The sequence below is a fragment of the Leptodactylus fuscus genome, chromosome 4, assembly GCF_031893055.1.
Source record: "Leptodactylus fuscus isolate aLepFus1 chromosome 4, aLepFus1.hap2, whole genome shotgun sequence".
Lineage (NCBI taxonomy): Eukaryota > Metazoa > Chordata > Amphibia > Anura > Leptodactylidae > Leptodactylus > Leptodactylus fuscus.
Window position 1 is genome coordinate 183349583 of NC_134268.1, and position 22496 is coordinate 183372078.

Below are 22496 nucleotides of genomic sequence, written 5' to 3' on the forward strand. Positions count from 1 at the left end.
CCGGCCACGAGAAAATGGCCGCTTACAATACTGTGTAAGCGGACAATTTTCTTGTGGTCGTGAACATGTGCATGTGAGTTAGAAAAAAATGTGTTTGAAAGATAGGATCCCTTTAATGCTAAGGAAGTGAAGAAAAATGGAATTGACATACACTATGCGGGTGTGTATAAGTAGCACAAACACATGCTCACCATACAGAAATCATCCATAGATCTGTCAGTCTAGCCCAGTGTTTCTCATCCTTTTCAAATGCAGTACCCCTAATAAGAAAACGTCCCAACTGAGTTCCTCCGAAGTAAAGATTACTAATATATTGTTAAAAAATGATTTGTTTGGAGACTTCATTAACAGTTATATAAATGACCCTTTCAGTGCTCCTACAGTCAGCAAAATGTCCCCCTCAGTGCCCCCACATGTAGTATAATGTCACCATCAGTGCCTCCAATTGTAGTATAATGTCCCTCACACTCAATAGAATGGCCCTATCAGTGTCCCATATGTTGTATAATGACCCTCACAGTTAGTAGGATGGCTCCTTTTGTGCCCCACGTTTAATATAATGGCCCTCCCGAGGTTCCCACATGTAATGGCCCCCAAGGCCCCCACATATAATAAAATGGCACAAGAGTGCTTCCACATATAAAATAATTGACCCTACGCTAAGTGATGCTTAAGGTGCGTGTTGTAAGCTGCACAAATTACTTACTACCAGGGTGGAATAAGGGCACCTGGGGCTGGTCAGAAAACCTATCCCTCCATCCATGCCAAAGATCCCTGGGACAGAATAATGCCCCATAGAGGCCCCTCTATACAGTATAATGTCTCATAGTGGTCCCTCTACACTATATAATGCCTTATAGTGGCCCTCCACACAGTATAATGTCCCATAGTGGCCCCTCTACACTATATAATGTCTTATAGTGGCCCCTCTACACAGTATAATGTCCCATAGTGGCCCCTCTACACAGTATAATGTCCCATAGGTAAAACAGGCCATCCAAAAATTGGTCAATTGAATAGCCCCATTCACACAAATGAATTTAACCCCCCCCCCCAAAAAAAAAAAAACAGTTGTCACATTTCCGTTAGCATTGTTCATCTGAATACAACCCAAGACTTCCCTTTGAATGGTGTTGGTTTCACCACCTTACAATTGTATTGTCATGCGAAGGGGGTCACTATGATGCCAGTCATGGGTCAGAGGTAGTACCCAGACAAAAAGCATGGTAACACGGCAAAAAAAGGGGGACCGTATCTTAGATATACTTTTAAAGGACCAGAAAGAGACCATTTCAGTGCAGTTGCAGAGTGTATTTTATGGCTTCCTTTATATAGTGTTCTCAGTAACAGAAGTGACATAAGGTTACCCGGTCTTATTGCAGTTAATAAATAACCAAATCTCTGATAACACTTAGAACTTTTATTCATTTATATTGTGAACAATCTGTTCAGTATCCAGACATCATGCAGAGACATAACTTGAAGCTCCTGGATCATAATGCAAAGTGTGTAATGGGGCCTCCACTGACCATGTGCTATCTATAACACTGGTGTCTTCTTATGGTGTAGAGAGGCTTTTTGGTCCTCTTAGGCTTCAGGGCTCCATAGAGATTGTTACCGCCACATACCCTATAGCTAAGGCCTGGTTCACATCTTCGTTTGGTATTCCAATCAGGAAGTCCATTTGGGGAACCTCCAAACGGAACACCGAAAGCATTAGAAAGCGGTGAGTGTCAGAAGAACCTCTAATTTATTAAGAATCCATTGACTGATTCCCATGAAAGTAAATGTGTAACAAACTATGCATGTAATTATTTATACAACATTAACAATTGGATAAAATAAATCAAATTAATTATTTTATTTTGAAGCTCGAGTCAGTACTTATTAACAACTCCACCCGAAATTTGTCCCAACTTCATGACTCTGACGCCACAACCCTGAACATAAGTGTATATTGTTTATAGATGGGCAATCATACAATCATATCTTTCTTGCAATTATAATTGAAAATGATCAGCTATAACATTAACCCTTACCGCAGGATAGTTTGTGTGTTAATGCTCGGCAACATTTTTCATGTTTTCCTTCTCGCTTTCCAGTTTACCAAAATTCAGAACTTTCCAGTAGGGTTAAGCTATTGGGTTTGGAAGAGATCGGATCCCGATCGATGATTGAGTAAATTTCACGATCGTGATCTGATCCCGCCTAAAAAAGATTGGGAACGGAATTTTGATCCTGATCGCTCAACTTATCTGCACAGAAGCGCTGCCGCTGTTGCTTCTCATTGTTCTTGGTCTGGTCATCTCTCATTTACAGGCCTGCAGAGCGCCGTGCGTGCCCCCGCCTCCCAGGCTAGTGTTGCTGATGCTGGGAGAAGGTGGCTTGTGGCTTAGGAGAGTTGTGGATGGGTACTGGGAGGGAAGACGTGAGTGACCCCACCCTGTACCCGTCCACACTCTGCTAAGCCACACTGTATCCTAACGCCTAGAACTTTCTTTTAATGTCTTGTTGATGGAGATATTTCAGGACACTTTATTTGTTGGGTAAGTCACACATTTTAATGGTACCAATGTTTGGCTTCTATGACTTTTTGATCACTTTTTGATTTTGGCTAACTTGAAGCACAATCTCATATTGGAAATTCTAGATAACCAAATTTTCTATTTTCTTTCATTCTGCAAAGTGGTTTTCCAGGTTTTGCAACATATTTGGAAACATGGATGAAGTAAAGGATCCTGATGCAAAAATCAATAATAATTATACTAACACGGAGGCTTTACTGGAAAAAGTAAATGAGAGCGGCAGGTACAGTACACGCAGTCTACAACAATTACATTGCTTTCCATAAACAGTATTCAGGTTTTAGATGGTCCAATTCGATAACTTCCTGCCAGTTGTCACAGCCACCAACATGTGACAGATGTTGACCGAGAATAGTCGGTTTGCTAAGCTAGATCAGATCTAGCAAGGAAACATAGTCATAGAATAAAGAAGACAGTTGTCCCTTATCCTAAGACCATGTTTCCATTCTACATATGATGAACGTCAGATTGTTCTGACCCAAACGTTTCATTAATTATTAGAGATGAGCGAGTAGTATTTGATCAAGTAGGTATTCGATCGAATATTAAGGTATTCGAAATACTGGTACTTGATTGAGTACCACTCGCTATTCGAATGGAAAGATTCGATGCAGAACCAACGTTGATTGGCCGAATGCTATACAGTCGGCCAATCAACGCTAGTTCTTCTCCTACCTTTAGAAGTCTTCTCTGTGCAGCTTCCCCACGGCGTCTTCCGGCTCTGAATTCACTCTGCTAGGCATCGGGCCTGGGCAGAGCCGACTGTGCATGCCCGTGCTACAAGAAAATGGCCCCTTTGACTATAAGTGGTCATTTTCTTGTAGTGCGGGCATGCGCAGTCGGCTCTGCCCAGGCCCGATGCCTGGCAGAGTGAATTCAGAGCCGGAAGACGCCGCAGGGACGCTGCGCGGAGAAGACTTCTCGGAGGATCCAGCCCGACCCTCACTCGTGGACTTGGTAAGTATAATTTGATCAAATGTTGCCTACCCCTGAAACAAGCATTTTCCCCCCATAGACTATAATAGGATTCGATATTCGATTCGAGTAGTCGAATATTGAGGGGCTACACGAAACGAATAGTGAACATTTCACTGTTCGCTCATCTCTATTAATTATAAGGATGTAATTAAACTAAAGCATTTGAGCAAGTAATTTGAGTGCCAGAGTTATTTGCTTTATTTGTTACGGATGAACAATCCTCTCTGGGCACCTCTTCTCATGACTTACCGAGTGACGTATCATTATTACTTACCATTTTTGTAGATAAAGTCCAATAGTGGATTTTAAAGGGTGGAAAGATGGATAGCAAAGATTGATTGTTTTCAACACCAGTCTTCCTATCCACTGTAGTAGCAGAGGACGTACGTTATTTATGAGATCTCAAAGGTCATTTATGCTGGTAAACTGGTGTAAATAATCAAAGATCTGTCATACCCACACCACACCAAATTACCTTCCAGGGAAAAGGCAAGTGTGGTGCAACATGGAAAAAAACAAAAACAAATTTGCACAAAAACCTGATTTGTGACTATTCTTATTCAGAATACTGGCTTACAAGTTAAAAATAAATCTCCCCCTCTATGTTTTTGCTGAAAAGAGAAACCTCTTGAAATGCAATGTGTGTATATTAACAAAAAATAATATGCAATGTTTTCTTCCTAGTGATCATGAAGAAAATGTACAAAATGAAAAACTAAAGACAGTTGGGCCAATGGAAATTGTAAGTCAATTTATTCAGCACATTTTTAAAGTTTTTCAAAAAATGATTCATGAATTCTGAAATTAGTTATTGCTAACCTGTCATGTCGACCATGCTGTCCTGCAGGTCTTATGTTATAGAGCGGTAGCAACTGAGCAGATTGATATATAGTTTAAGGAAAGAGAATCCTTATAATTAAGAATGCATCAATTTATCTCCTTGCCCCATTGGACTTGTGAGCCGTAAAGGCTGACTGACAGCTACAAGCAGACTCACCCAAGATAGCTGTATGACCGTCCACTGGACTCATAAGCTCAGAATGACTAGTGAATTCAATTTGTAAATTTCATGTTAAATAAAATCTTTTCCCAGAAAATTAGACATGTATCTGCTCACTTCCCCTTGCTCTTTAAAGAGCATGTGATAAGTTCACTTTAAAGGGTTTTCCAGGATAAGCCATTTTTTTCATAAGGCTGGGAAAGGTGAAAAAAAAAAACCATACTCACCTGTCCTGGTGCTCCTGTGTCTCCCACCGCAGTCTGGTTCTGCTACACCAGTTTCTTGTTTTGTCAGAAGTCCCCCTCGAATGTGACCGCTGACGTCACTTGTGATGTCCCGTGTCCTTACCTTAGGCTACTGAGGCCACAGCAGTCACATGCGGTGGGGATTATGCCAAAACAAGACACCAAAGCAGCCTGATCACAGTGGGAGACTCCAGAGCATCTGAGGAGACTCTAGTCGCATACAGAGACCATTAGGCCAGAGAACTGGCAGGTAAGGTATGAGAGTATACAGTATCTACAAACTTTAGGCTGGGCAGTATTGATGTGTTTTAGATATTCCTCTTATGAGTTGTGGGAATCGCTCAGGTAGATGCTTGTAGCAGTGCAGGAAACAGGGACACAGACACTGGATTGCACACAAGTTCAGGCTTTATTCACTTGTAGTGCATACACTGCCTTTGCAAAGGCACAGATAAAGAAACAAACACCTTCTCGGCTGAGAACTGACTTAAACATAGGAACACTTTTCCCTGACTATACAGGAGACTGGCTACCAGTCTCCCACCTTGGCAACAACAGCGGGTGGCACAGTACCTGTGGTTTAGTATGGAGAGATCAGCTCTGTCTGTGTGGTGCCACACTGCTAGTCTTCACACTCAGACTGTTATTAGGGCCTGATTAGTCAGCTGACCTCCCTGGTGTGAATCTTTACCATACACCCTTTAGGTGCCAGGCTGGAATGTACCTGTCTTCACAGACCACACCCTTCACTCTCTCACAGAGTATTGAGTGTTTTCCCTTTTCTTTTCTTAGTTTCGATATGCGAGTCGGCTGGATATTTTCTACATGATTGTTGGATTTCTTGGAGCGGTAGGGAATGGTCTCTGTGAACCACTTGCGCTCATTGTGTTTGGTGACATGACGGACAGTATTGTATGTTTCAACTCATCCATCCAAAATACAAGTAAGACTAATACTATGATACTTTTCAATATAGCTATGATATTCACATGTTCTGGCACTTTATTATTATTATTACTATTATTATTATTACTAAAGAAAAAAACACTCAACAATACAGCCGTCCATTTCGGATTATAGCTGTCTTGACATCGGCTGATCATTGGCGATCAACTGAGGAGGAGAATCACAAACCATGGTTTTATCTGCATAATATTCCCTAGTCTGTGGGTTTGACATCTAAAATCCTTGTGTTCTTGGGGGTCTCATAACACTATGTTCACATCAACGCCCTTGTGTATATAGACTGGAACAACGGACCCATGGATCGCTAAAAGAGCGGATACCAACGGTGCCAGTAAGACCCAATTGATTATAATGGGACCCATCAGTGTCCACTCTTGTAAACTGAAACTACTGAACGAAAAAGTCAGACTTACATCTGTTTGTCGTCCAGCGACTTTTTTTTTTTACTGGTCACTGAAATGGAGTCTCCAAAAATAGACTGTGATGTAGATGAGTCTAAAATTACAAGTGATGGTCTACATTAGAGCAGATAACCCCAGGTCACTAAAAATAATAATGGTGTAAGAGCACTGCCTAAAGACTCAAGGCATAAGTAAGGTTCACATCATTTCATTGAAAAACTGCATCAGACATCTTAATGAGGAATCTGAACACCATTTCCTTTTACAGATTCATATCCAATGCTTCACTCAAAGGGGTTTTATTGGCTCAAATACAGTTTTCATACTGATGATCTATCCATAGGAGATCATAATTATGTGATCTGTGGGAGATTGGCGCCCAGACCCTGCACAAATCATCTGTTCTGGAACCTCCAGGTGCTACAAGCTGGTGCAGTGAGCAGCCAACTGGAACAACTGTGTGAGGTCTGGGGTTGGATCACCATAGATCACATACTGATGACCTAGGGCCATCACACATACAAGCTTTCAAATATTAGGGAAAAAACTTCTGTAATGTAAATTCAGGAAAAAAATCAGTATCATGAAAAAATAATGAAAGCGGAAAAACTGATAATTTTTGACTAAAGTAGAAAAAGTATAAGGGTAAAGTGTCCATGGCCCTTATTATTCAGGTCCCTAGCGTATGCCCAGACCAGTAGCTGGTTCCTTCCCGCTGGAAAGTACAAAGCACCTTTATCACTGACATTGGGTTCACACTTGCATTAGGGTTTCCATTCCTGGTGGGGACCCAACGAACTGAAACCTAATCCACTTAAAAAAAACTGATTACCCACGGAAACCCACAGATCCCATAGACTATAATGGGGTCCACCGGGTTTCTGGCCGATTTCTGCCCAAGAAATGTGGTGAGAAAAGATCTTCTTGCAGGACTTCTCTCATCATTCTTAGGGTGCATTCAGACTACGTAACGCCGGGCGTGTATGAGAGCCGTACACGCCGGCATTACGGCAGACTGCCGAACACTTCCCATTCACTTCAATGGGAGCGCTCGTAACAGCGGCGTTTACGAGCGCTCCCATTGAAGTGAATGGGAAGTGTTCGGCAGTCTGCCGTAATGCCGGCGTGTACGGCTCTCATACACGCCCGGCGTTACGTAGTCTGAATGCACCCTTAAAGCGGTGTGGGGAACGGAATTCCATGAGTAGAGATCAGGTGCAGGTGTGAACCTAGCCTTACTATATCTCATCTGGAAAATCCCTTTAATGTATAAGTAACAATGTAACATATTAGTTAATTTTTTTCTTTTCCACAGCTGAATGTGAAAAGTTCAAACCACTCCCTGAACAGATGACCGAGTAAGTGTTTTGACTTACATAGTTTTTGGCCACACATTGTTACGAGGGAATAATCGTATCTAATATGATATTACTTGTATCACCAGGTTTGCCTTGTACTACATAGGAATGGGAGCTGCTGTGTTAATCTGTGGCTACCTTCAAGTATCTTTTTGGGTTTTAGCTGCAGCCAGACAGACAAGGAGGATGAGGAAAATGTTTTTCCATTCGGTTTTGTCACAAGATATTAGTTGGTTTGATGTTACCAAATCTGGAGAACTAAACACTCGCCTTACAGAGTAAGAGAACTTTTGTTCAGTACATGTCTTCAAGAAACCTGTGCATTAGTGTATATGTTACTTACAGCAATAATTGTATTTATAGAGATGTCAACAAGATCAATGACGGAATAGGAGACAAAGTCGGCCATCTTGTACAGAACGTTACATCTACTATAGGAGGATTGGTGATTGGATTAGTCAAAGGTTGGCAGCTTGCCCTGGTCATATTGGCCACAAGTCCCCTGGTAGCAATATCAACTGCACTTTGTTCCAAGGTAAAGACTTAAATTCCATTTAGTTTAATAATAGTGTAATACAGTAAAGCAAATGTGGTTTTCACTGATGCATTGTTGGGGAACTGTCACCTTGGAAATGCAGTGCAAACTATGGGTAGCATGTGACAGAGCAAGAAGGGCTGAGTAGATATGAAACTACCATCATTTAAAGACAATCATCTTGGCTATCTCATACATAAATTTGACTTGTAACTATTTAGCATATGATTAGTTATGCAGATTCTTGTCATGTAACTGCATTGTTACTGAATTGCTCCTGGTGGTGGACAAATCTTTTTCTTCTTGTATACCACAAATGACAACCTGTTCTCGCATTCCCTAATAGCTCAGTGTGTTATTAGGTTTATTCCCAAGTGAATGGTGACTGGTGTAAATTGAAGGTCACCCATGTAGAAGATTTCCCAAGAAAAGAGAAACAGCATCATCCAGCTCATCGATAGTGGTCTCTCAGCCAAGAAAAGCGCTGCATCATGTGAGTGCCATGACAACTGGAAGAATGCAAAATGAAGTCTGTCCATCCATTCAAAAGTCAACAGTTGGAAGTCCATCAAAATACAACAAGTTGACTCATAACAATGTCTATCAGTTCTGGTGTGACAAAAATGGCATTAGTGTTGCTTCATAATAGCAAGTTCACAGATCTCCATGAAAGCACCATGCAATGAACGTTACACAAGTCTGAAATGGTGTCCTGAAAAAAAGAACCATTGCACCAGCTTGAGTTTGGAAAGTACCAAAAGTGGACAATAGAAGTTTGGAAATGGGTGATTTGGAGCGAAGAGACTAAATCTGGGTGCAAATGGGTCTGGTAGAAACAAGGGAAAAGCAACTGTCAAGTCTGGTGGAGGAAGCCTGATGATATGGAGTTGTTTCACAGCCAAAGGCATTGCATTCTTGACCAGGATCTATGGTGATCTCAATGCTGAGCTACACATGAGTATCCTACAAGATGAGTTACTTCGTACACTTGAGTACTATGGGTATGAAGAGGACGACATAGTGTTCCAGCAGGACAAAGACCCAAATTTTTTGTCGAGATTTACAAAGAAATGGTTCAATGATAGTGAAGTAAAGGTCCTGGATTGGCCACCACAGTCCTTAGACCTCAATCCAATAGAACACTTGTAGATAGAGTTATGGAAAAAGCTGTATTTGTACCCAGTATGCACCAACAATGAAAAGGTGTAGAAGAGACCTGGGATCATATTTCATTAAAGACACGCTTGAATGTGATCGAGAGTATGTCCTGAAGGAATCAGGCAGTGCTGAAAGGTGGTTGTGATTATTCTAGTCCTAATCACTTTGTATCATTTGTTTTAGATGACGGTGTCACTGACTAGTAAGGAACTGTCAGCTTATGCAAAAGCTGGAGCTGTAGCCGAGGAAGTTCTTTCCTCAATACGGACCGTGGTTGCATTTGGTGGACAGGAGAAAGAAATACAAAGGTACGGCTGTCACTTATGGACACATATACTGTATATAACTTTTCAGAAAAATAAAGTAATGTATTATTTAAAAACTGTTCTTGGTGTTTTCAGATACACAAATAATTTGGGTGAAGCCAAAAATATTGGAATAAAAAAGGCCATTGCTTCTCAGTTGGCTGTCGGCTTTATGTTCTTTATTATTTATTCCTCTTATGCACTTGGATTTTGGTATGGATCAGTCTTAATTCTGGGAAATAATGGATATACCATTGGAGATATTCTTGTGGTGAGTCTACAAAATCAATAAAAGAAGAGATTATTATTTGTGGACAGCTGAAATGTCTGGGTCAATCAAATATTCATTCCATAAAAACATATCCCTGAAATGGTCACTAAGCTTTGCATAAATCAGTAGTACACATACTTATAAGAAACTTTGTTATACCTTATTGGAGAATGGAAGATTATATAGATAATCTGTTTTCCCTTAGCCCAAACAGCAGCACAAGATGGGGTATTCCTGCCCCTGTGTACTGTTAGGACAGGTGGAACTTTTAATAAACTAACAAGTTCCCTCCCATAAAAGGTCCAGGAGACCTCCCCCTCCCTGTGTTAGTCTCCAAGTACCATATAGCATAAGACCACATATAATCTTAACAAGCCAAGGGAGGGAGCTTTGTGCTGCTGTTTGGGCTAAGGGAAAACAGATTATCTATATAATCTTCCATTCCCCCTACGCCCAAACAGCAGCACAAGATGGGGACTTAACAAGTAATGCCCCTTCTAGGGAGGGCGATCCTGACAGGCCGAGGTCAGGATTGAGTAACCAAAGGACTTCGCCTTGGAGGTATGCCAGTCCAATCTATAGTGCCTGGCGAAAGTCAAGTGGGAAGACCAAGATGCAGCCGCACAGATCTGGTCTACTGAGAGGGACTGCCTCTCTGCCCAAGACGCCGCTACCGCCCTGGTAGCATGGGCTCGCAAAATTTCTGGGACCGGCAGCCCCTGTGTCTGAAGGGCCACTGAGATGGCCTCTTTGATCCACCTTGACAGAGTAGTCTTGGACGCCTTATTACCCCTGTTGTGACCAAAAAAATTGACAAGTAGGTTTTCTGACCTGCGGAATGGACCTGTCCGGTCCAGATATATTCGCAGAGTTCGCACCAGATCCAAACTATGCATTTTCTGTTCCCACTCCGAGGAAGGAGAGGGGAAGAAGGTAGGTAAGGTTATAACCTGGTTTATGTTTTCCACTGAGGGAACTTTAGGCAGAAAACCTTGAATAAACCTAAGCTGGACTCGGTCCGGAAAAAAGGTCGTGTATGGCTCTGATGCCGCCAAAGCCTGGAGTTCTCCCACTCGCTTGGCAGATGTGATTGCCAGAAGAAAGGTTACTTTCCATGAGAGGTATTTGAGCTCCACCTCTGTTAAGGGTTCAAATGGAGGGCCGCATAGTCCTTGTAGGACCGCACCTAGGTCCCATTGGGGGGCCGGGGGCCGTACCGGGGGTCGGAGCCTAGAGGCCCCTTTCTGGAATTGCCTTATGAGAGGATTCTGAGACAATCTAGTCCCCAATAGAGTGGATAGCGCCGAAACATGCACTCTCAAGGTGGCCGGGGACAATCCCTTGTCCAATCCCTCTTGTAAAAACTCCAGGACTGATTCAATGGACGATGTATCACACTGTCTTCTGGCCCCCCAGTCCTTAAATACTCGAGCAATCCTCTGGTAACTGCGATTGGTCGAATCCGCTCTAGAGTGGGCCAATGTTCTTAAGACGGCCTGGGACAATCCTCTGTCTCCACGTACGGTGCGGTCAACCTCCAGGCAGTGAGGTTGAACCTGTCCAGATCCTGGCAGAGCTGACTGTTTAGAGTTACCAGGTTTTGGACACACGGAAGCCTCCAGTAGGTCCCTCGACTCATTACCATGAGGTGGGTAAACCATGCCCTTTTCGGCCAGAACGGCATAATGACAATGGCCGAAGTCTGGTCCTGCCTGAGTTTCGCCAACACCCTGGGAATCATTGGAATCGGAGGGAAAACGTATGCTAGTTTGAAGCTCCAGGGTATTGACAGGGCATCGATCGCCAAGGGATTGCCGTCCCGATACAGGGAGCAGAATTGTCCCACCTTGGCGTTGTGTTGGGTGGCCATCAGATCCACCTCGGGGAGACCCCACATCCTGGTGAGTTGTTTGAACACTTCCGGGGACAGAGACCATTCGGCTGTTATTAGTCCCCTGCTTAACTGGTCTGCCAGGACGTTGAGGTGGCCCTTGATATGCACCGCTGACAGCCGGGACAAGTTCTCCTCCGCCCAGGAGAATATCAGGTTGGTCACCCTCATCAGGGAGGGAGACCTGGTGCCTCCCTGTTTGTTGATATATTGGACGGCCGTTGAATTGTCTGTCCTTATTCTGACAGCCTTTCCCTGAAGATGGAGAGTCAGAGTCCGTAGTGCCAGATAAATTGCCATAAGCTCTCGCCAGTTGGAGGAGCGAGTTCTCTCTTGATGGTTCCAGGCTCCTCGTATTAGGGTCTCCCCCAGATGCGCTCCCCAGCCTGTAAGGGAGGCATCTGTGGTCAACAGGGTCCAGGAAGTCTGGACCGTGGACCTCCCGTCCTTGAGTTGAGACCACCATTCCAGTGATCGACGGGTACTGATGGAAAGCTGGATAGGCTTCTGAAGTCCCGAAGGACTGTGGTTCCATACTCTCAGGATCTCGAGTTGTAAGGGGCGCATATGCCATAGTGCCCAAGGAACTGCCTCGATGGTTGCGGACATGAGACCCAGGACCTTCATCGCTGTCCTGATTGTAACCTTCCTGGTTCGGGATAGGTAGTGAACCGCTCGACCAATCTTCTCCTTCCGAGGAGAGGGCAGGGAGATCATCATACTGAGAGAATCCAACATGAACCCCAGGAACTGAATCCGGGTTGATGGAACCACTACCGACTTTTGCCAGTTTACCAGCCAGCCCAGCTCGCTCACAAAGGCCACTGTGATATCCAACTGTGTGGCCAAGACCTCCCTTGACTGAGCTTTTATCAGCCAGTCGTCTAAATAAGGGACAATAAATATCCCCTGGAGGCGCAGGGCGGCTATGACCGGAGCCACTACCTTTGTGAAGGTGTGGGGGGCCGAGGATATACCGAACGGGAGAGCTGTAAACTGGAAGTGATGTAATCTTCCGTTTAAATACGTGGCAATCCTTAAGTACTTCCTGTGTGGAGGATAAATGGGGATATGGAGGTATGCGTCCCTCAGATCCAAGGTGACGAATAGTTCTCCTGGCTGCAGAAAGGGGAGAACCGATCTTATGGTCTCCATACGGAACCGGACCTTGCGGATGAATTGATTTACATACCTCAGGTCGATAATCATGCGCCACCCTCCGGTGGACTTTGGTACTAGAAACACGGGTGAATAAACGCCTTGACCCTGTTCGTCTGGAGGGACGGGTTCCAACGCAGCCTTGTCCACATACTCCTGCACGGATCTTTGCAGATGAAGTTGTTTGGTGCCCTGAAGAGGGCGGGTCCTCCTGTATTTGTCTGGAGGGGGGGATAGGAAGCTTATTTTGTAGCCTTCCCGCAAAAGCTGGAGAACCCATGGATCCTGGATATGATGGTGCCAGGCGGCTAGATGTAAGGAAAGCCGACCCCCCACCTTGGCCCTGCAGGCGAGGGAATCGTGATAGTCAGAAGGTGGATCTTTTTCCACCACCACGGGAGGAACCTCGACCGCCTCTAGGGCCAGAGGGGCGCCCTCGAAACTGGCCTCTTGACATGCCTCTCGCGGGGGCGTAGCCACGAAAGGATCGTTGCCTGGATCCTGTAGACTGAGGTAGGTTCTTACCTTTCGAATCGGCCAACCCCTCCATTAGCCGGTCAAGTTCACTCCCGAATAGCCTGCCTGGCTCAAAGGGCAGGGCGCATAAATTGAATTTTGAGGCGTTATCTGCCTTCCAGGGCTTGAGCCAGAGGGGGCGCCTCGCGGCGGTAGACAGTGCCATGGTTCTCGCTGCCAGCTTGGTCTGATAGAAAGCGGTCTCAGAGAGGTAGTCGGACATGAGGCTAATGGTTGTCATAGCCTTTAACAGATCGTCCCGATGGACACCGGAGTCGATGTCCCTCTCCAGATTTGAGACCTCCGATCGCAGTTTAGCGACTACCTCACTAGCCGCGATGCCTACCGAAGCTTGAGCTGAGGAAGAGGCGTAAATACGCCTCAGGGACCCCTCCACCCTGCGATCCATCACATCCTGGAGGTTAGAGCCATCCTCCGCTGGCACCACCGTGCGTTTAGATAATTTGGAGACCGCTATGTCGACCTTAGGGGGGGGGCCCCAGGAGCTGGACTGGGCCTCGGCCAAGGGAAAGAGCACCCTAAAGCGCCTAGAAGCATTGAATGGACGCTCAGGGAACCTCCATTCAGCTTCAAACCTCTTGACCATATCAGGGTTGGCCTTAAAGGTTTTGAGGGAGGTGGACGGAGTCTCCTCCGTGGCCTCCTCTGCGTCCTTGGCCCGTAAGACCCTAAGCAACTTAGGCATCCTATCCACCGGGAAGACCGGCTTAGTTGGGTCCAGGTTGTCCTCTTCTGAGGAAACCTCGTCCAAAATCTGCAGCGCCTCCATAGGTGGAAGCGAAGGGGGTGATGAATCCATGCGTGGTCTTTTAGACAGCTGAGAGATTGAGACCTTGATTTCTCTCATTGATTCCTCAACGAATTCTCTCACCCAACCAACCACGTCACGGACAGAAGTGTCTTCTGAAGGGGGACCTCGGCATCCGCGACAACACTGGTAGGCGTAGCCGTCCGGTAAAGGCACCTCACATTTAGCACAAGCAAGGTGACGCCGTTTGCTAGAAGCTTTCCTCCTAGGATTCTCCGCAATAGAGGAGGAAGATGACATCTAAAGAGAAATATATTGCTCATTATTCCTCTTACCTTAAAGCTTCTACCCTTAGGCCCCACCAGGGGGCATACATCACCTCGGTTATGGTTCAGAAATCTCCAACGTAGGGAAATTCAGCCTTCTGGTTCTGGGTGTCCAGGAACAGTAGGAACCTGCAAGCTAGAGCTGACAGGCAACCTACACTGGGCACCCCAGAGCTAAATAAGGGAGAAGGGGGGGGGCGGAGTTATGTTAACTCCGCCCTCTCTACCTTCTTGCCCCCTAGAATGGCTGGGGATTACAAAACCTTCCCCCAGCAAACCTAATAGCAAACTAAGGCAGGGGGGGGGAACCTGTCCCCCTGAAACGGCCTTCTAAGAAGGCACAGAGCGCAGAGACGAAGCGCCCTGGACTGCGCATGCGCGAACCGGCAAAGCCGCGCATGCGCGAAGCAAACTCCCCCGCGCATGCGCGGAGAAGCGGAAGTCCGCGGCGCACCAGACAGTGCCCGCGGCAGAAACATGTAGAGCGCCGCGAGGTTCCTCCTCCCCCGGCCACCAGAGCCTGCACATCCAGGCGGCGGGGGAGGCGCGGCGGGACAGGACAGCAGTCCGAAGGATGCGCCGCAAGACTCACTCCCCCCCCCCGGCCGCCGGAGCACCATTACCCAGGCGGGGGGGGGAGCAGAAGCAAGAGGAGCCGCAAGGAATCCCCCTGCCCCAGGTAAAACCCAGAGGGGGAGGGGGAAACATAAAATCCAAAGGAGAGGAAAAATCTTTAAGAAAAATAAAATTGTGGGAGAGGAAAGGAGACCTCTCCCTCCACCTGTCCTGGTCCACAGGACAGAAAAAAACACAGGGAGGGGGAGGTCTCCTGGGCCTTTTATGGGAGGGAACTTGTTAGTTTATTAAAAGTTCCACCTGTCCTAACAGTACACAGGGGCAGGAATACCCCATCTTGTGCTGCTGTTTGGGCGTAGGGGGAAAAATGCTTCTTTCTCCACTTATCGGGCTGGGTTAATTTTGCTCCAGCAACATGGGCTGTAATCACAGAGGTATTGGATTACTAAAAAGTCTCAGAAACAGAGATGGTAGGAGTGAGTAAATGCTGAGACAGTGAGTAGAAACACAGGCAGAGGCTGCTGATTCTAAAAAGAAAGTTTCTATCCTACCCCAAGTGCTTTATTCTCATCAATACTTCCCTATAATGTTTTTCATGATTGTGAGAGAGCAGATTCCCTTCTACTTTCTGTGTAGTGTATGGGAGACATGATTGTAGCTAGTCTCTGCTAAATAATGCTAGAGATAAATAAAAACTAGACATATTGTTGCCCATCATATACATACATTATTGTGGAAAGTTTGCTTTAACAGCATCTTGTGATTAACTTATTTTCATAGGGTTTTTTTTATATTTTAATGTCTCTTTTAGGTCTTATTCAGTATTGTCCTTAGCAGTTTCTGTGTTGGACAAGCTGCTTCTCATCTTGATGCTTTCTCAGTGGCAAGAGGAGCTGCCTATAACATATTCCATACTATTGACCAGGTAAAGCATGGGGCATTTTATTTATTTTATTTTCTCACAAAACTTTCCTGTTGTATCAAGATTTGGTTATTCAGGAGTTTAATACTGACACTCATTGCCAGTATATTTATAGTGTTAAGGGTACTAAGACACTACTGTTCTTATTATTCTATATAAATTTGGGAAGAATATGCAAATCTGTCTCCCAAGATGTAAACAGGGAGACAGTGCCTCTATTATGCCGCCCTCTATGGGAAGCACCCTGAACAACATGCCCGACTTCCCAGAAGTCTTCACTGCATAATGCGAGGTTATAACCAAATCAATTTCTCAGCTACGGACGGCACCGTTTCTGTCTCTTTGGACTTCATCAGCGCAGCCTAGAGAGAATTGATTTGGTTTAAGTGAGAGGCTGAGAGACCAGATTATAGGGATAATCCATAGGATAGACGTTATCCCCATAATCTATATAAATTGGAAAGGACTGTTTTAAAGGGTTATTCCAGAAATAGTTTTCACCTATTTATTGAATAGCTAATAAATGCTATATTGGTGGGGGTCTGTGTGCTGTCACCTGTCATTAATCATCAGAATGGGGGACCACAGCGATCAGCCTCAGGACCACAGGCACTAACAGAAACAGCACGAGACAGCAGTTGAACCACCACTAAACTAGCATTTACCACCTATGCAGTGGATGATCCGCGACTGTTGATCCTCCATTACATACTTTTATGTGAACACTTACATTTTGTTATTTACTATTGCTAATTTTTGTCTGTATATTTTCTTTACCATAACCACAGACATCTGCAATAAACAGTTTCTCATCGGAGGGGTACAAGCCTGATAATATAAAAGGAAATATTGAATTTCAGAACGTACATTTTTGTTATCCCTCAAGACCAAAAATTCCGGTAAGTCCTATGTTATACTTTTGCTCTATGTTCTCTTATTATATTCTATATTATATATGTTTTTGTGTTTATGTCTAATCTTGTATTTGTGACTATAGGCAATAAACTCTTCTCTTTTAACTTAAGGTTCTAAGAGGACTTAATCTAACGGTTAAGCCTGGACAGACTGTGGCTCTGGTGGGGCAAAGTGGATGCGGTAAAAGCACCACAGTGCAGCTCCTACAGAGAATGTATGATCCACAAGAAGGAATGGTAAATATAGTTCTTTTTTTCTTTCTGAAACTTCAGAAATGGGTTTGCTTTTTTTATAGGTTTGAGTTATTTTCTTGGCTTATTTTTAGATAACAGTTGATGGTCATGATGTAAGATCTTTGAATGTAAGACACTACAGAGAGATGATCGGTGTGGTCAGCCAAGAGCCCGTCCTGTTTGCAACAACTATTAAGAACAACATCAAATATGGGAGATTAGACGTGACAGATGAAGAAATAGAGACTGCAGCTAAGGAAGCCAATGCCTATGACTTTATTATGGCACTGCCGGATGTAAGTATGTGCAGCTACCAAGGACCATTTTCAGTAACACAAATCTATGAGTAGTGTCAAAGGGATCTGAGCAATCTATAGAGCCGTTTTACACAGGAAATCAGTGGTGGTCCACTTTTATGTGCATGAGGCCTAAAGCATAGCAGGCACCGCTACTAAAAGATATTAAAATATGTAATCTATATGAACAATACTATACTAAAATGCTAAGCATGTGTGAAACTGTTATCTCATATTTTCAATGGTTTTCTCTTTTTAGAAATTTGAAACTCTTGTCGGGGAGAGAGGAGCTCAGTTGAGTGGTGGCCAAAAGCAAAGAATAGCAATAGCCAGAGCCTTGGTACGAAACCCTAAAATCCTCCTGCTGGATGAGGCCACCTCTGCCCTGGACACTGCCAGCGAGTCCATTGTACAGGCTGCTCTAGATAAGGTAAATCGGTTCATATGTTATTGATAAGATGTCCAAAGGTCAAAGGATCCTCGTGATTCGTGAACTTCTTGTATGATTATTACACCAATTTATTGTTTATCATCTGATAATATTATTGAAACTTTATTTTCAGGCCATCGAAGGACGTACTACAATTGTTATTGCGCACCGTCTGAGCACCGTGTGGACCGCAGATATGATTGTTGTGGTAGAGAATGGCAGTGTAGCTGAGCAAGGAACACACACTGAATTAATGGAGAAAAAGGGAATATATTATTCACTAGCAACAGCACAGGTATGTGATTATATTACAATATAGAAAATCAAATCATATCAATTCATTCATTTTCTGTCTATACGATACGATAATACTTATATTTGTATCTTATCATCAAGTGCAGTCTACAGAAAAACAAATGAATAATAGAAATCGCCGTCAATCTGTCCTAAAAACAAATACAGTCTTGTTTAGTAAATGTAACTAATCCAGGGTCTGTTCGACTATAAATACTGGATATGGACCTGGAACCTTGTAAATTAATATTGTCTCCTGCAACTTTTGTTTCTTAATTCAGACTATACAAGCAGCAGAAGACAATGGAGAAAATGAAGACACAACACGGGGTAAACCACCTCTAATACAGAGATTATATTCCAACTTGTCCAGTGGAAAATGTTCAGTATCAGACCAAGGAGATGAACAAGATAAAGATGAAGAAACTGAAGAGGTAAAGACATAGGCTGGTCTTACACGGCCATAATGTAAGTCCGCAATTGAGGGTTTTCAATTGCGGACACATTATATTCAATGTGGCCTCTTACACCACCGGATATTTTATCCGTGGTGTGGCCGGGCCGCAACCGTGGTCCGCAATTTATAGCACATGTCCGTAATGGCCGCGAATTGCAGCACTGCGCGGATATTGGCCTTTAGAACTCTATGGGCGAGTGCGGCAGGACAGGGACATCTGCGGAGTCTATGTTGCCGATCAGCAACTAGTGTTGCTGAACAGCAACTTACGGACAATACATTCAATACGGTCGTGTTAGACCAGCCATAGGATGAGTTGTAGATGAGAAATGTACTGATAATGCAATGGACTTACATTGTTTTTGCTACATAGCGACTAACCCCAAAATCTAAGTTGAAAATAAATTTTCAGGACATTGCTATAGGCAGGTTTCCAAGTTATTCCAGAACCATGGTGCCAGAGGGGACAAAAGAACCCTCTACCACTTTAGAGAATACTCATTTTATAAATGGTAGATTACGGGCCAGTTACAGATTTAGCATTGGTGTACAGGAGCCTCAAGTTCTTGGTAGGGCAATGTAGTACCCTCAAATTTCTGTAACTCAGCTAAAATATTTTTCAGGTTTGAATTTTTCCTCAATAAAATAAAAACATTAGTGTTTAGGGAAATGTGAAAAAAAACTTATTTACATTTGTCAAAACAACCCATTTTCCCTGTCGTCCTCAACAGCGGCACAATGTGGGGTATTTCTGCCCCTGTGTGCTGGTAGGACAGGCGGATATTTAATTAGCCAATCAAATGCGTGGCAGACCCTATAAGAGGGCACAAGAACCTCCCCTCTGCGTGTTTTTTTCTGTCCTGTGTGGACAGAGGACAGGTGGGAGGACTTGTGTCCTCTTTGAGAAGCTCAGCAGGATCACTCACCTCCTGAGCGGTTGTTTTCTTCTTGTCACCTTCTGTGCCCTGCGGGGAGAAGGTGCTTGTTAGCCATGTGTGGCTACCCCCCTCTATCCCCCCTGCCCCCCCTCTCCTCCGCTTCCCCTGCTCCTTGTGACTTACCTGACATTTTGGTGAGAGTCCGGGGACTCCGCATGCCGCCTCTGGTGGCCGCGTGGACTGCCGGCGGGTGGAACCACACTGTTGTGTATCCTGTTCCCCGCCGGCCGCTGTAAGCGCGCATTTCCGGTTTCGCCGGAAGTATCATAGCGCCATGGCAACGGCCTGGCGCTGGCGGCCGCTCACTCAGGGAAGATTCAGGCCTTATTAAAGGCCGGAAAAGACGGGGAGATGTGGGGGTAAGTGCCCGTGTTAAGGGCCTCTTGGTGGGGGGGGAATGTATATCTTTGCAGACCCCTGATTACAGGGTTAGTTGTCTGGGCAGGTTGCCTCACCTGCTTTGATTGTGGCTCCGCCCACTTCCAGCCGGCCAGAATTAAGAGGCTGGCTGGCCTGGTGTCAGAGACCTTCCTGCAGTATCTGCTGAAGGCGTGCGATTGTGGTGTTCATTGATCTTGAACTCTTTTCCAGTTTGCAAACTTTATTGGGAACTGGCTGTGATGGCCGAGTGGTTAAGGTTTTGGACTCGAAATCCAATGGGGTCTCCCCGCACAGGTTCAGATCCTGTTCACAGCGCCAGCCCGGCTAGCTCAGTCGGTAGAGCATGAGACTCTTAATCTCAAGGTCGTGGGTTCGGGTCGCACGTTGGGCGCCAAGTCACCTCTCTGTCCGGTCTACAGGACCTGGTAAGATTTACCCTTTTTTAAAAAGCTGGTATGATGTCATGGTGACAGTGTTGCATGGTCTATTATCTCTCTCTGTAGGATATGTCATCCTCTACTACCCCTCCTGGGGATGGTAGGAGGAAAACCTCTTCCAAGAGGAAACATCTTTCCTGCTTCGATTGCGACACACCGCTCCCTGATGGTAGGTAGCGGCTTGAAAGGTTGTGCCCTGCGGGGTACTACTGGTCCTATAACTTGCCTATTTTCAGGCTATGAGTGGGCCCGTTGTCGCGGGTGCAGAGGTCCTCCACCTGTGGAGCCCTCTCCCAGAGATATGATGGCATGGGTCAAGGAGATGGTGAGGTTGGGCATCGCTTGGGTAAATAGTTTTTCCCTTGCTTGTACTCTCCTTTTTGTTTTGCAGGATGATTCCCTCAAAGGGATCCATTGCACCTTGTCTCAGCTCACCAGGAGACCATGCTCTGAGCTCCGTTCCTCGTCTCTCCCCCCCCCCCTTGTAACACCTGCGGGTGGCAGAGGATGATTCCTCCGAGGACGACTCAGTTATTCCAGCAGAACTGCGTTCCATTATGAACAAACGGGCAGGCTGCTGAAGTCCATCCGGTCTACAGTGGGCCGAGATGTTGACGGGGAAGCCTCCACGTCTGCCTCTGGGGGACATATTGCCTTCCATGCGGACGCCACGCTGACCGACCTTATGGCGCAGCAGTGGAAACAGCCAGAGAAAGGACATTCGCTTTCCAGGATCTTCAAGAGTTTGTTTCCTATTAACACTACCCAGTGGGATTCCTGGGGGCCTCCCCCGAAGGTGGATTTGGCCGTAGCAAAGCTGTCCCGCAGAACCCTGGTGCCCTTGGAAGATGGTTCAAATCTTCAGGACCCTCTGGATCGTAGGGCGGACTCCGTTCTGAAGAAGGTCTACTCAGCTTCCTCCGCGCAAGCCTCTGTGGCCATAGCCTCCTCTATGGTTGGTGACTTTTTGCGCAACCGCTTAGCCGCCTTGGAGCGGGATATAGACTTGGGCGTAGACAGAGATGAGATTCTGGCCTCTATGAAAAGAGTTCATAGGGCTGCAGATTATTTGGCGGAATCCTCCTGCCATCAATTAAAAATCTCCGCCAAATCTATGGCGTTGTCTACTGCGGCCCGTAGACCCCTTTGGCTAAAGCCTTGGCGGGCAGATTTTGCGTCTAAAGCAGCACTCTGTGCTCTCCCCTTTGAGCCGGGAAGGGTGTCTGGCCAAAGCTTAGATGCCATTATGGAGGGATTAGCTGAAGGTAGGGGAAGGTCCCTACCTCAAGCATCCAGGGGCAGACGTGCTCCCTCTAGAGGCAGAGGTTCTTCCTCTAATTATAGACGCCCTTCCCAACAACGGCGTTTTAGATATCGCCCTAGGGGAGCTGGTCGTGGCGCTTCCAAGGAGGACACCAAGAGGAAGCCTGAGTTTTGACGTGGGGCAGCTCCCTGTGGCCCCCCTTTCTGGGAGGACGTCTTTCCTCCTTTTCCAGAGCATGGTTCACCCATATCCAAGACCCATGGGTGTTGAAGATCATACAACACGGGTATCACATCGACTTTCATCTTCCACCTCCAGATCGGTTCGTTTCCACCCAAACTCTTCCACCTTCTCAGCAGGCCAGTCTAGAAGCCTTGGTTGCCGAATATGTTACCAAGGGCGCCCTGGAGAAGGTACCAGCCTCAGACCTCGGTCTGGGAGTCTACTCCCCCGTCTTTCTGGTCCCCAAGTTCACCGGGGGCTGGAGGATGATAATAGATCTGAGGTACCTCAATCGGTTTATCAGGAAGAGGTCATTTCGAATGGAAACCGTGAATTCCGTGGCTGTGTTTCTTCAGCCAGGAGAGGTGATGGTTAACCTCGATTTGAAGGACGCCTATCTACATGTCCCCATTGCTCATTTCCACAGGAAGTTCCTCAGGATTGCCGTCGCTATGGCCGGCCACAGGGAGCACTATCAATTCACAGCTCTGCCATTCGGCACATCCGCCCCACTGGTATTCACCAAGGTGATTTCTCCGGTCGCCGCGGCCCTCAGACTTCAGGGTCTTTTCATCGTCCCTTATCTAGACGACTGGCTACTGAAAGCTCAGTCTCCTGCTGCCCTCCTCCAGCAGCTCAACCTTGCCATCAACTTCCTACAGGAGTTAG

At 45.6% G+C, this 22496-nt stretch overlaps 1 protein-coding gene and 1 non-coding gene across 2 annotated transcripts in view; both read left to right on the forward strand.

The window, feature by feature from the left end:
• Positions 1–22496, forward strand: part of LOC142200853 (ATP-binding cassette sub-family B member 5-like) — a 34981-nt gene that overhangs the window by 2403 nt on the left and 10082 nt on the right. Inside the window, exons 2-16 of the mRNA XM_075271496.1 lie at positions 2687–2808; positions 4248–4305; positions 5601–5751; positions 7491–7533; positions 7620–7811; positions 7897–8068; positions 9410–9534; positions 9628–9802; positions 15850–15963; positions 16749–16859; positions 16986–17111; positions 17201–17404; positions 17664–17834; positions 17968–18129; positions 18410–18562. Coding sequence (XP_075127597.1) covers positions 2687–2808; positions 4248–4305; positions 5601–5751; positions 7491–7533; positions 7620–7811; positions 7897–8068; positions 9410–9534; positions 9628–9802; positions 15850–15963; positions 16749–16859; positions 16986–17111; positions 17201–17404; positions 17664–17834; positions 17968–18129; positions 18410–18562 — 2079 coding nt within the window. The remainder of the gene's footprint in view (positions 1–2686; positions 2809–4247; positions 4306–5600; positions 5752–7490; positions 7534–7619; positions 7812–7896; positions 8069–9409; positions 9535–9627; positions 9803–15849; positions 15964–16748; positions 16860–16985; positions 17112–17200; positions 17405–17663; positions 17835–17967; positions 18130–18409; positions 18563–22496) is intronic.
• Positions 20138–20219, forward strand: TRNAS-CGA (transfer RNA serine (anticodon CGA)). The gene has a single exon. It is a non-coding gene; the product is annotated as a tRNA-Ser (tRNA).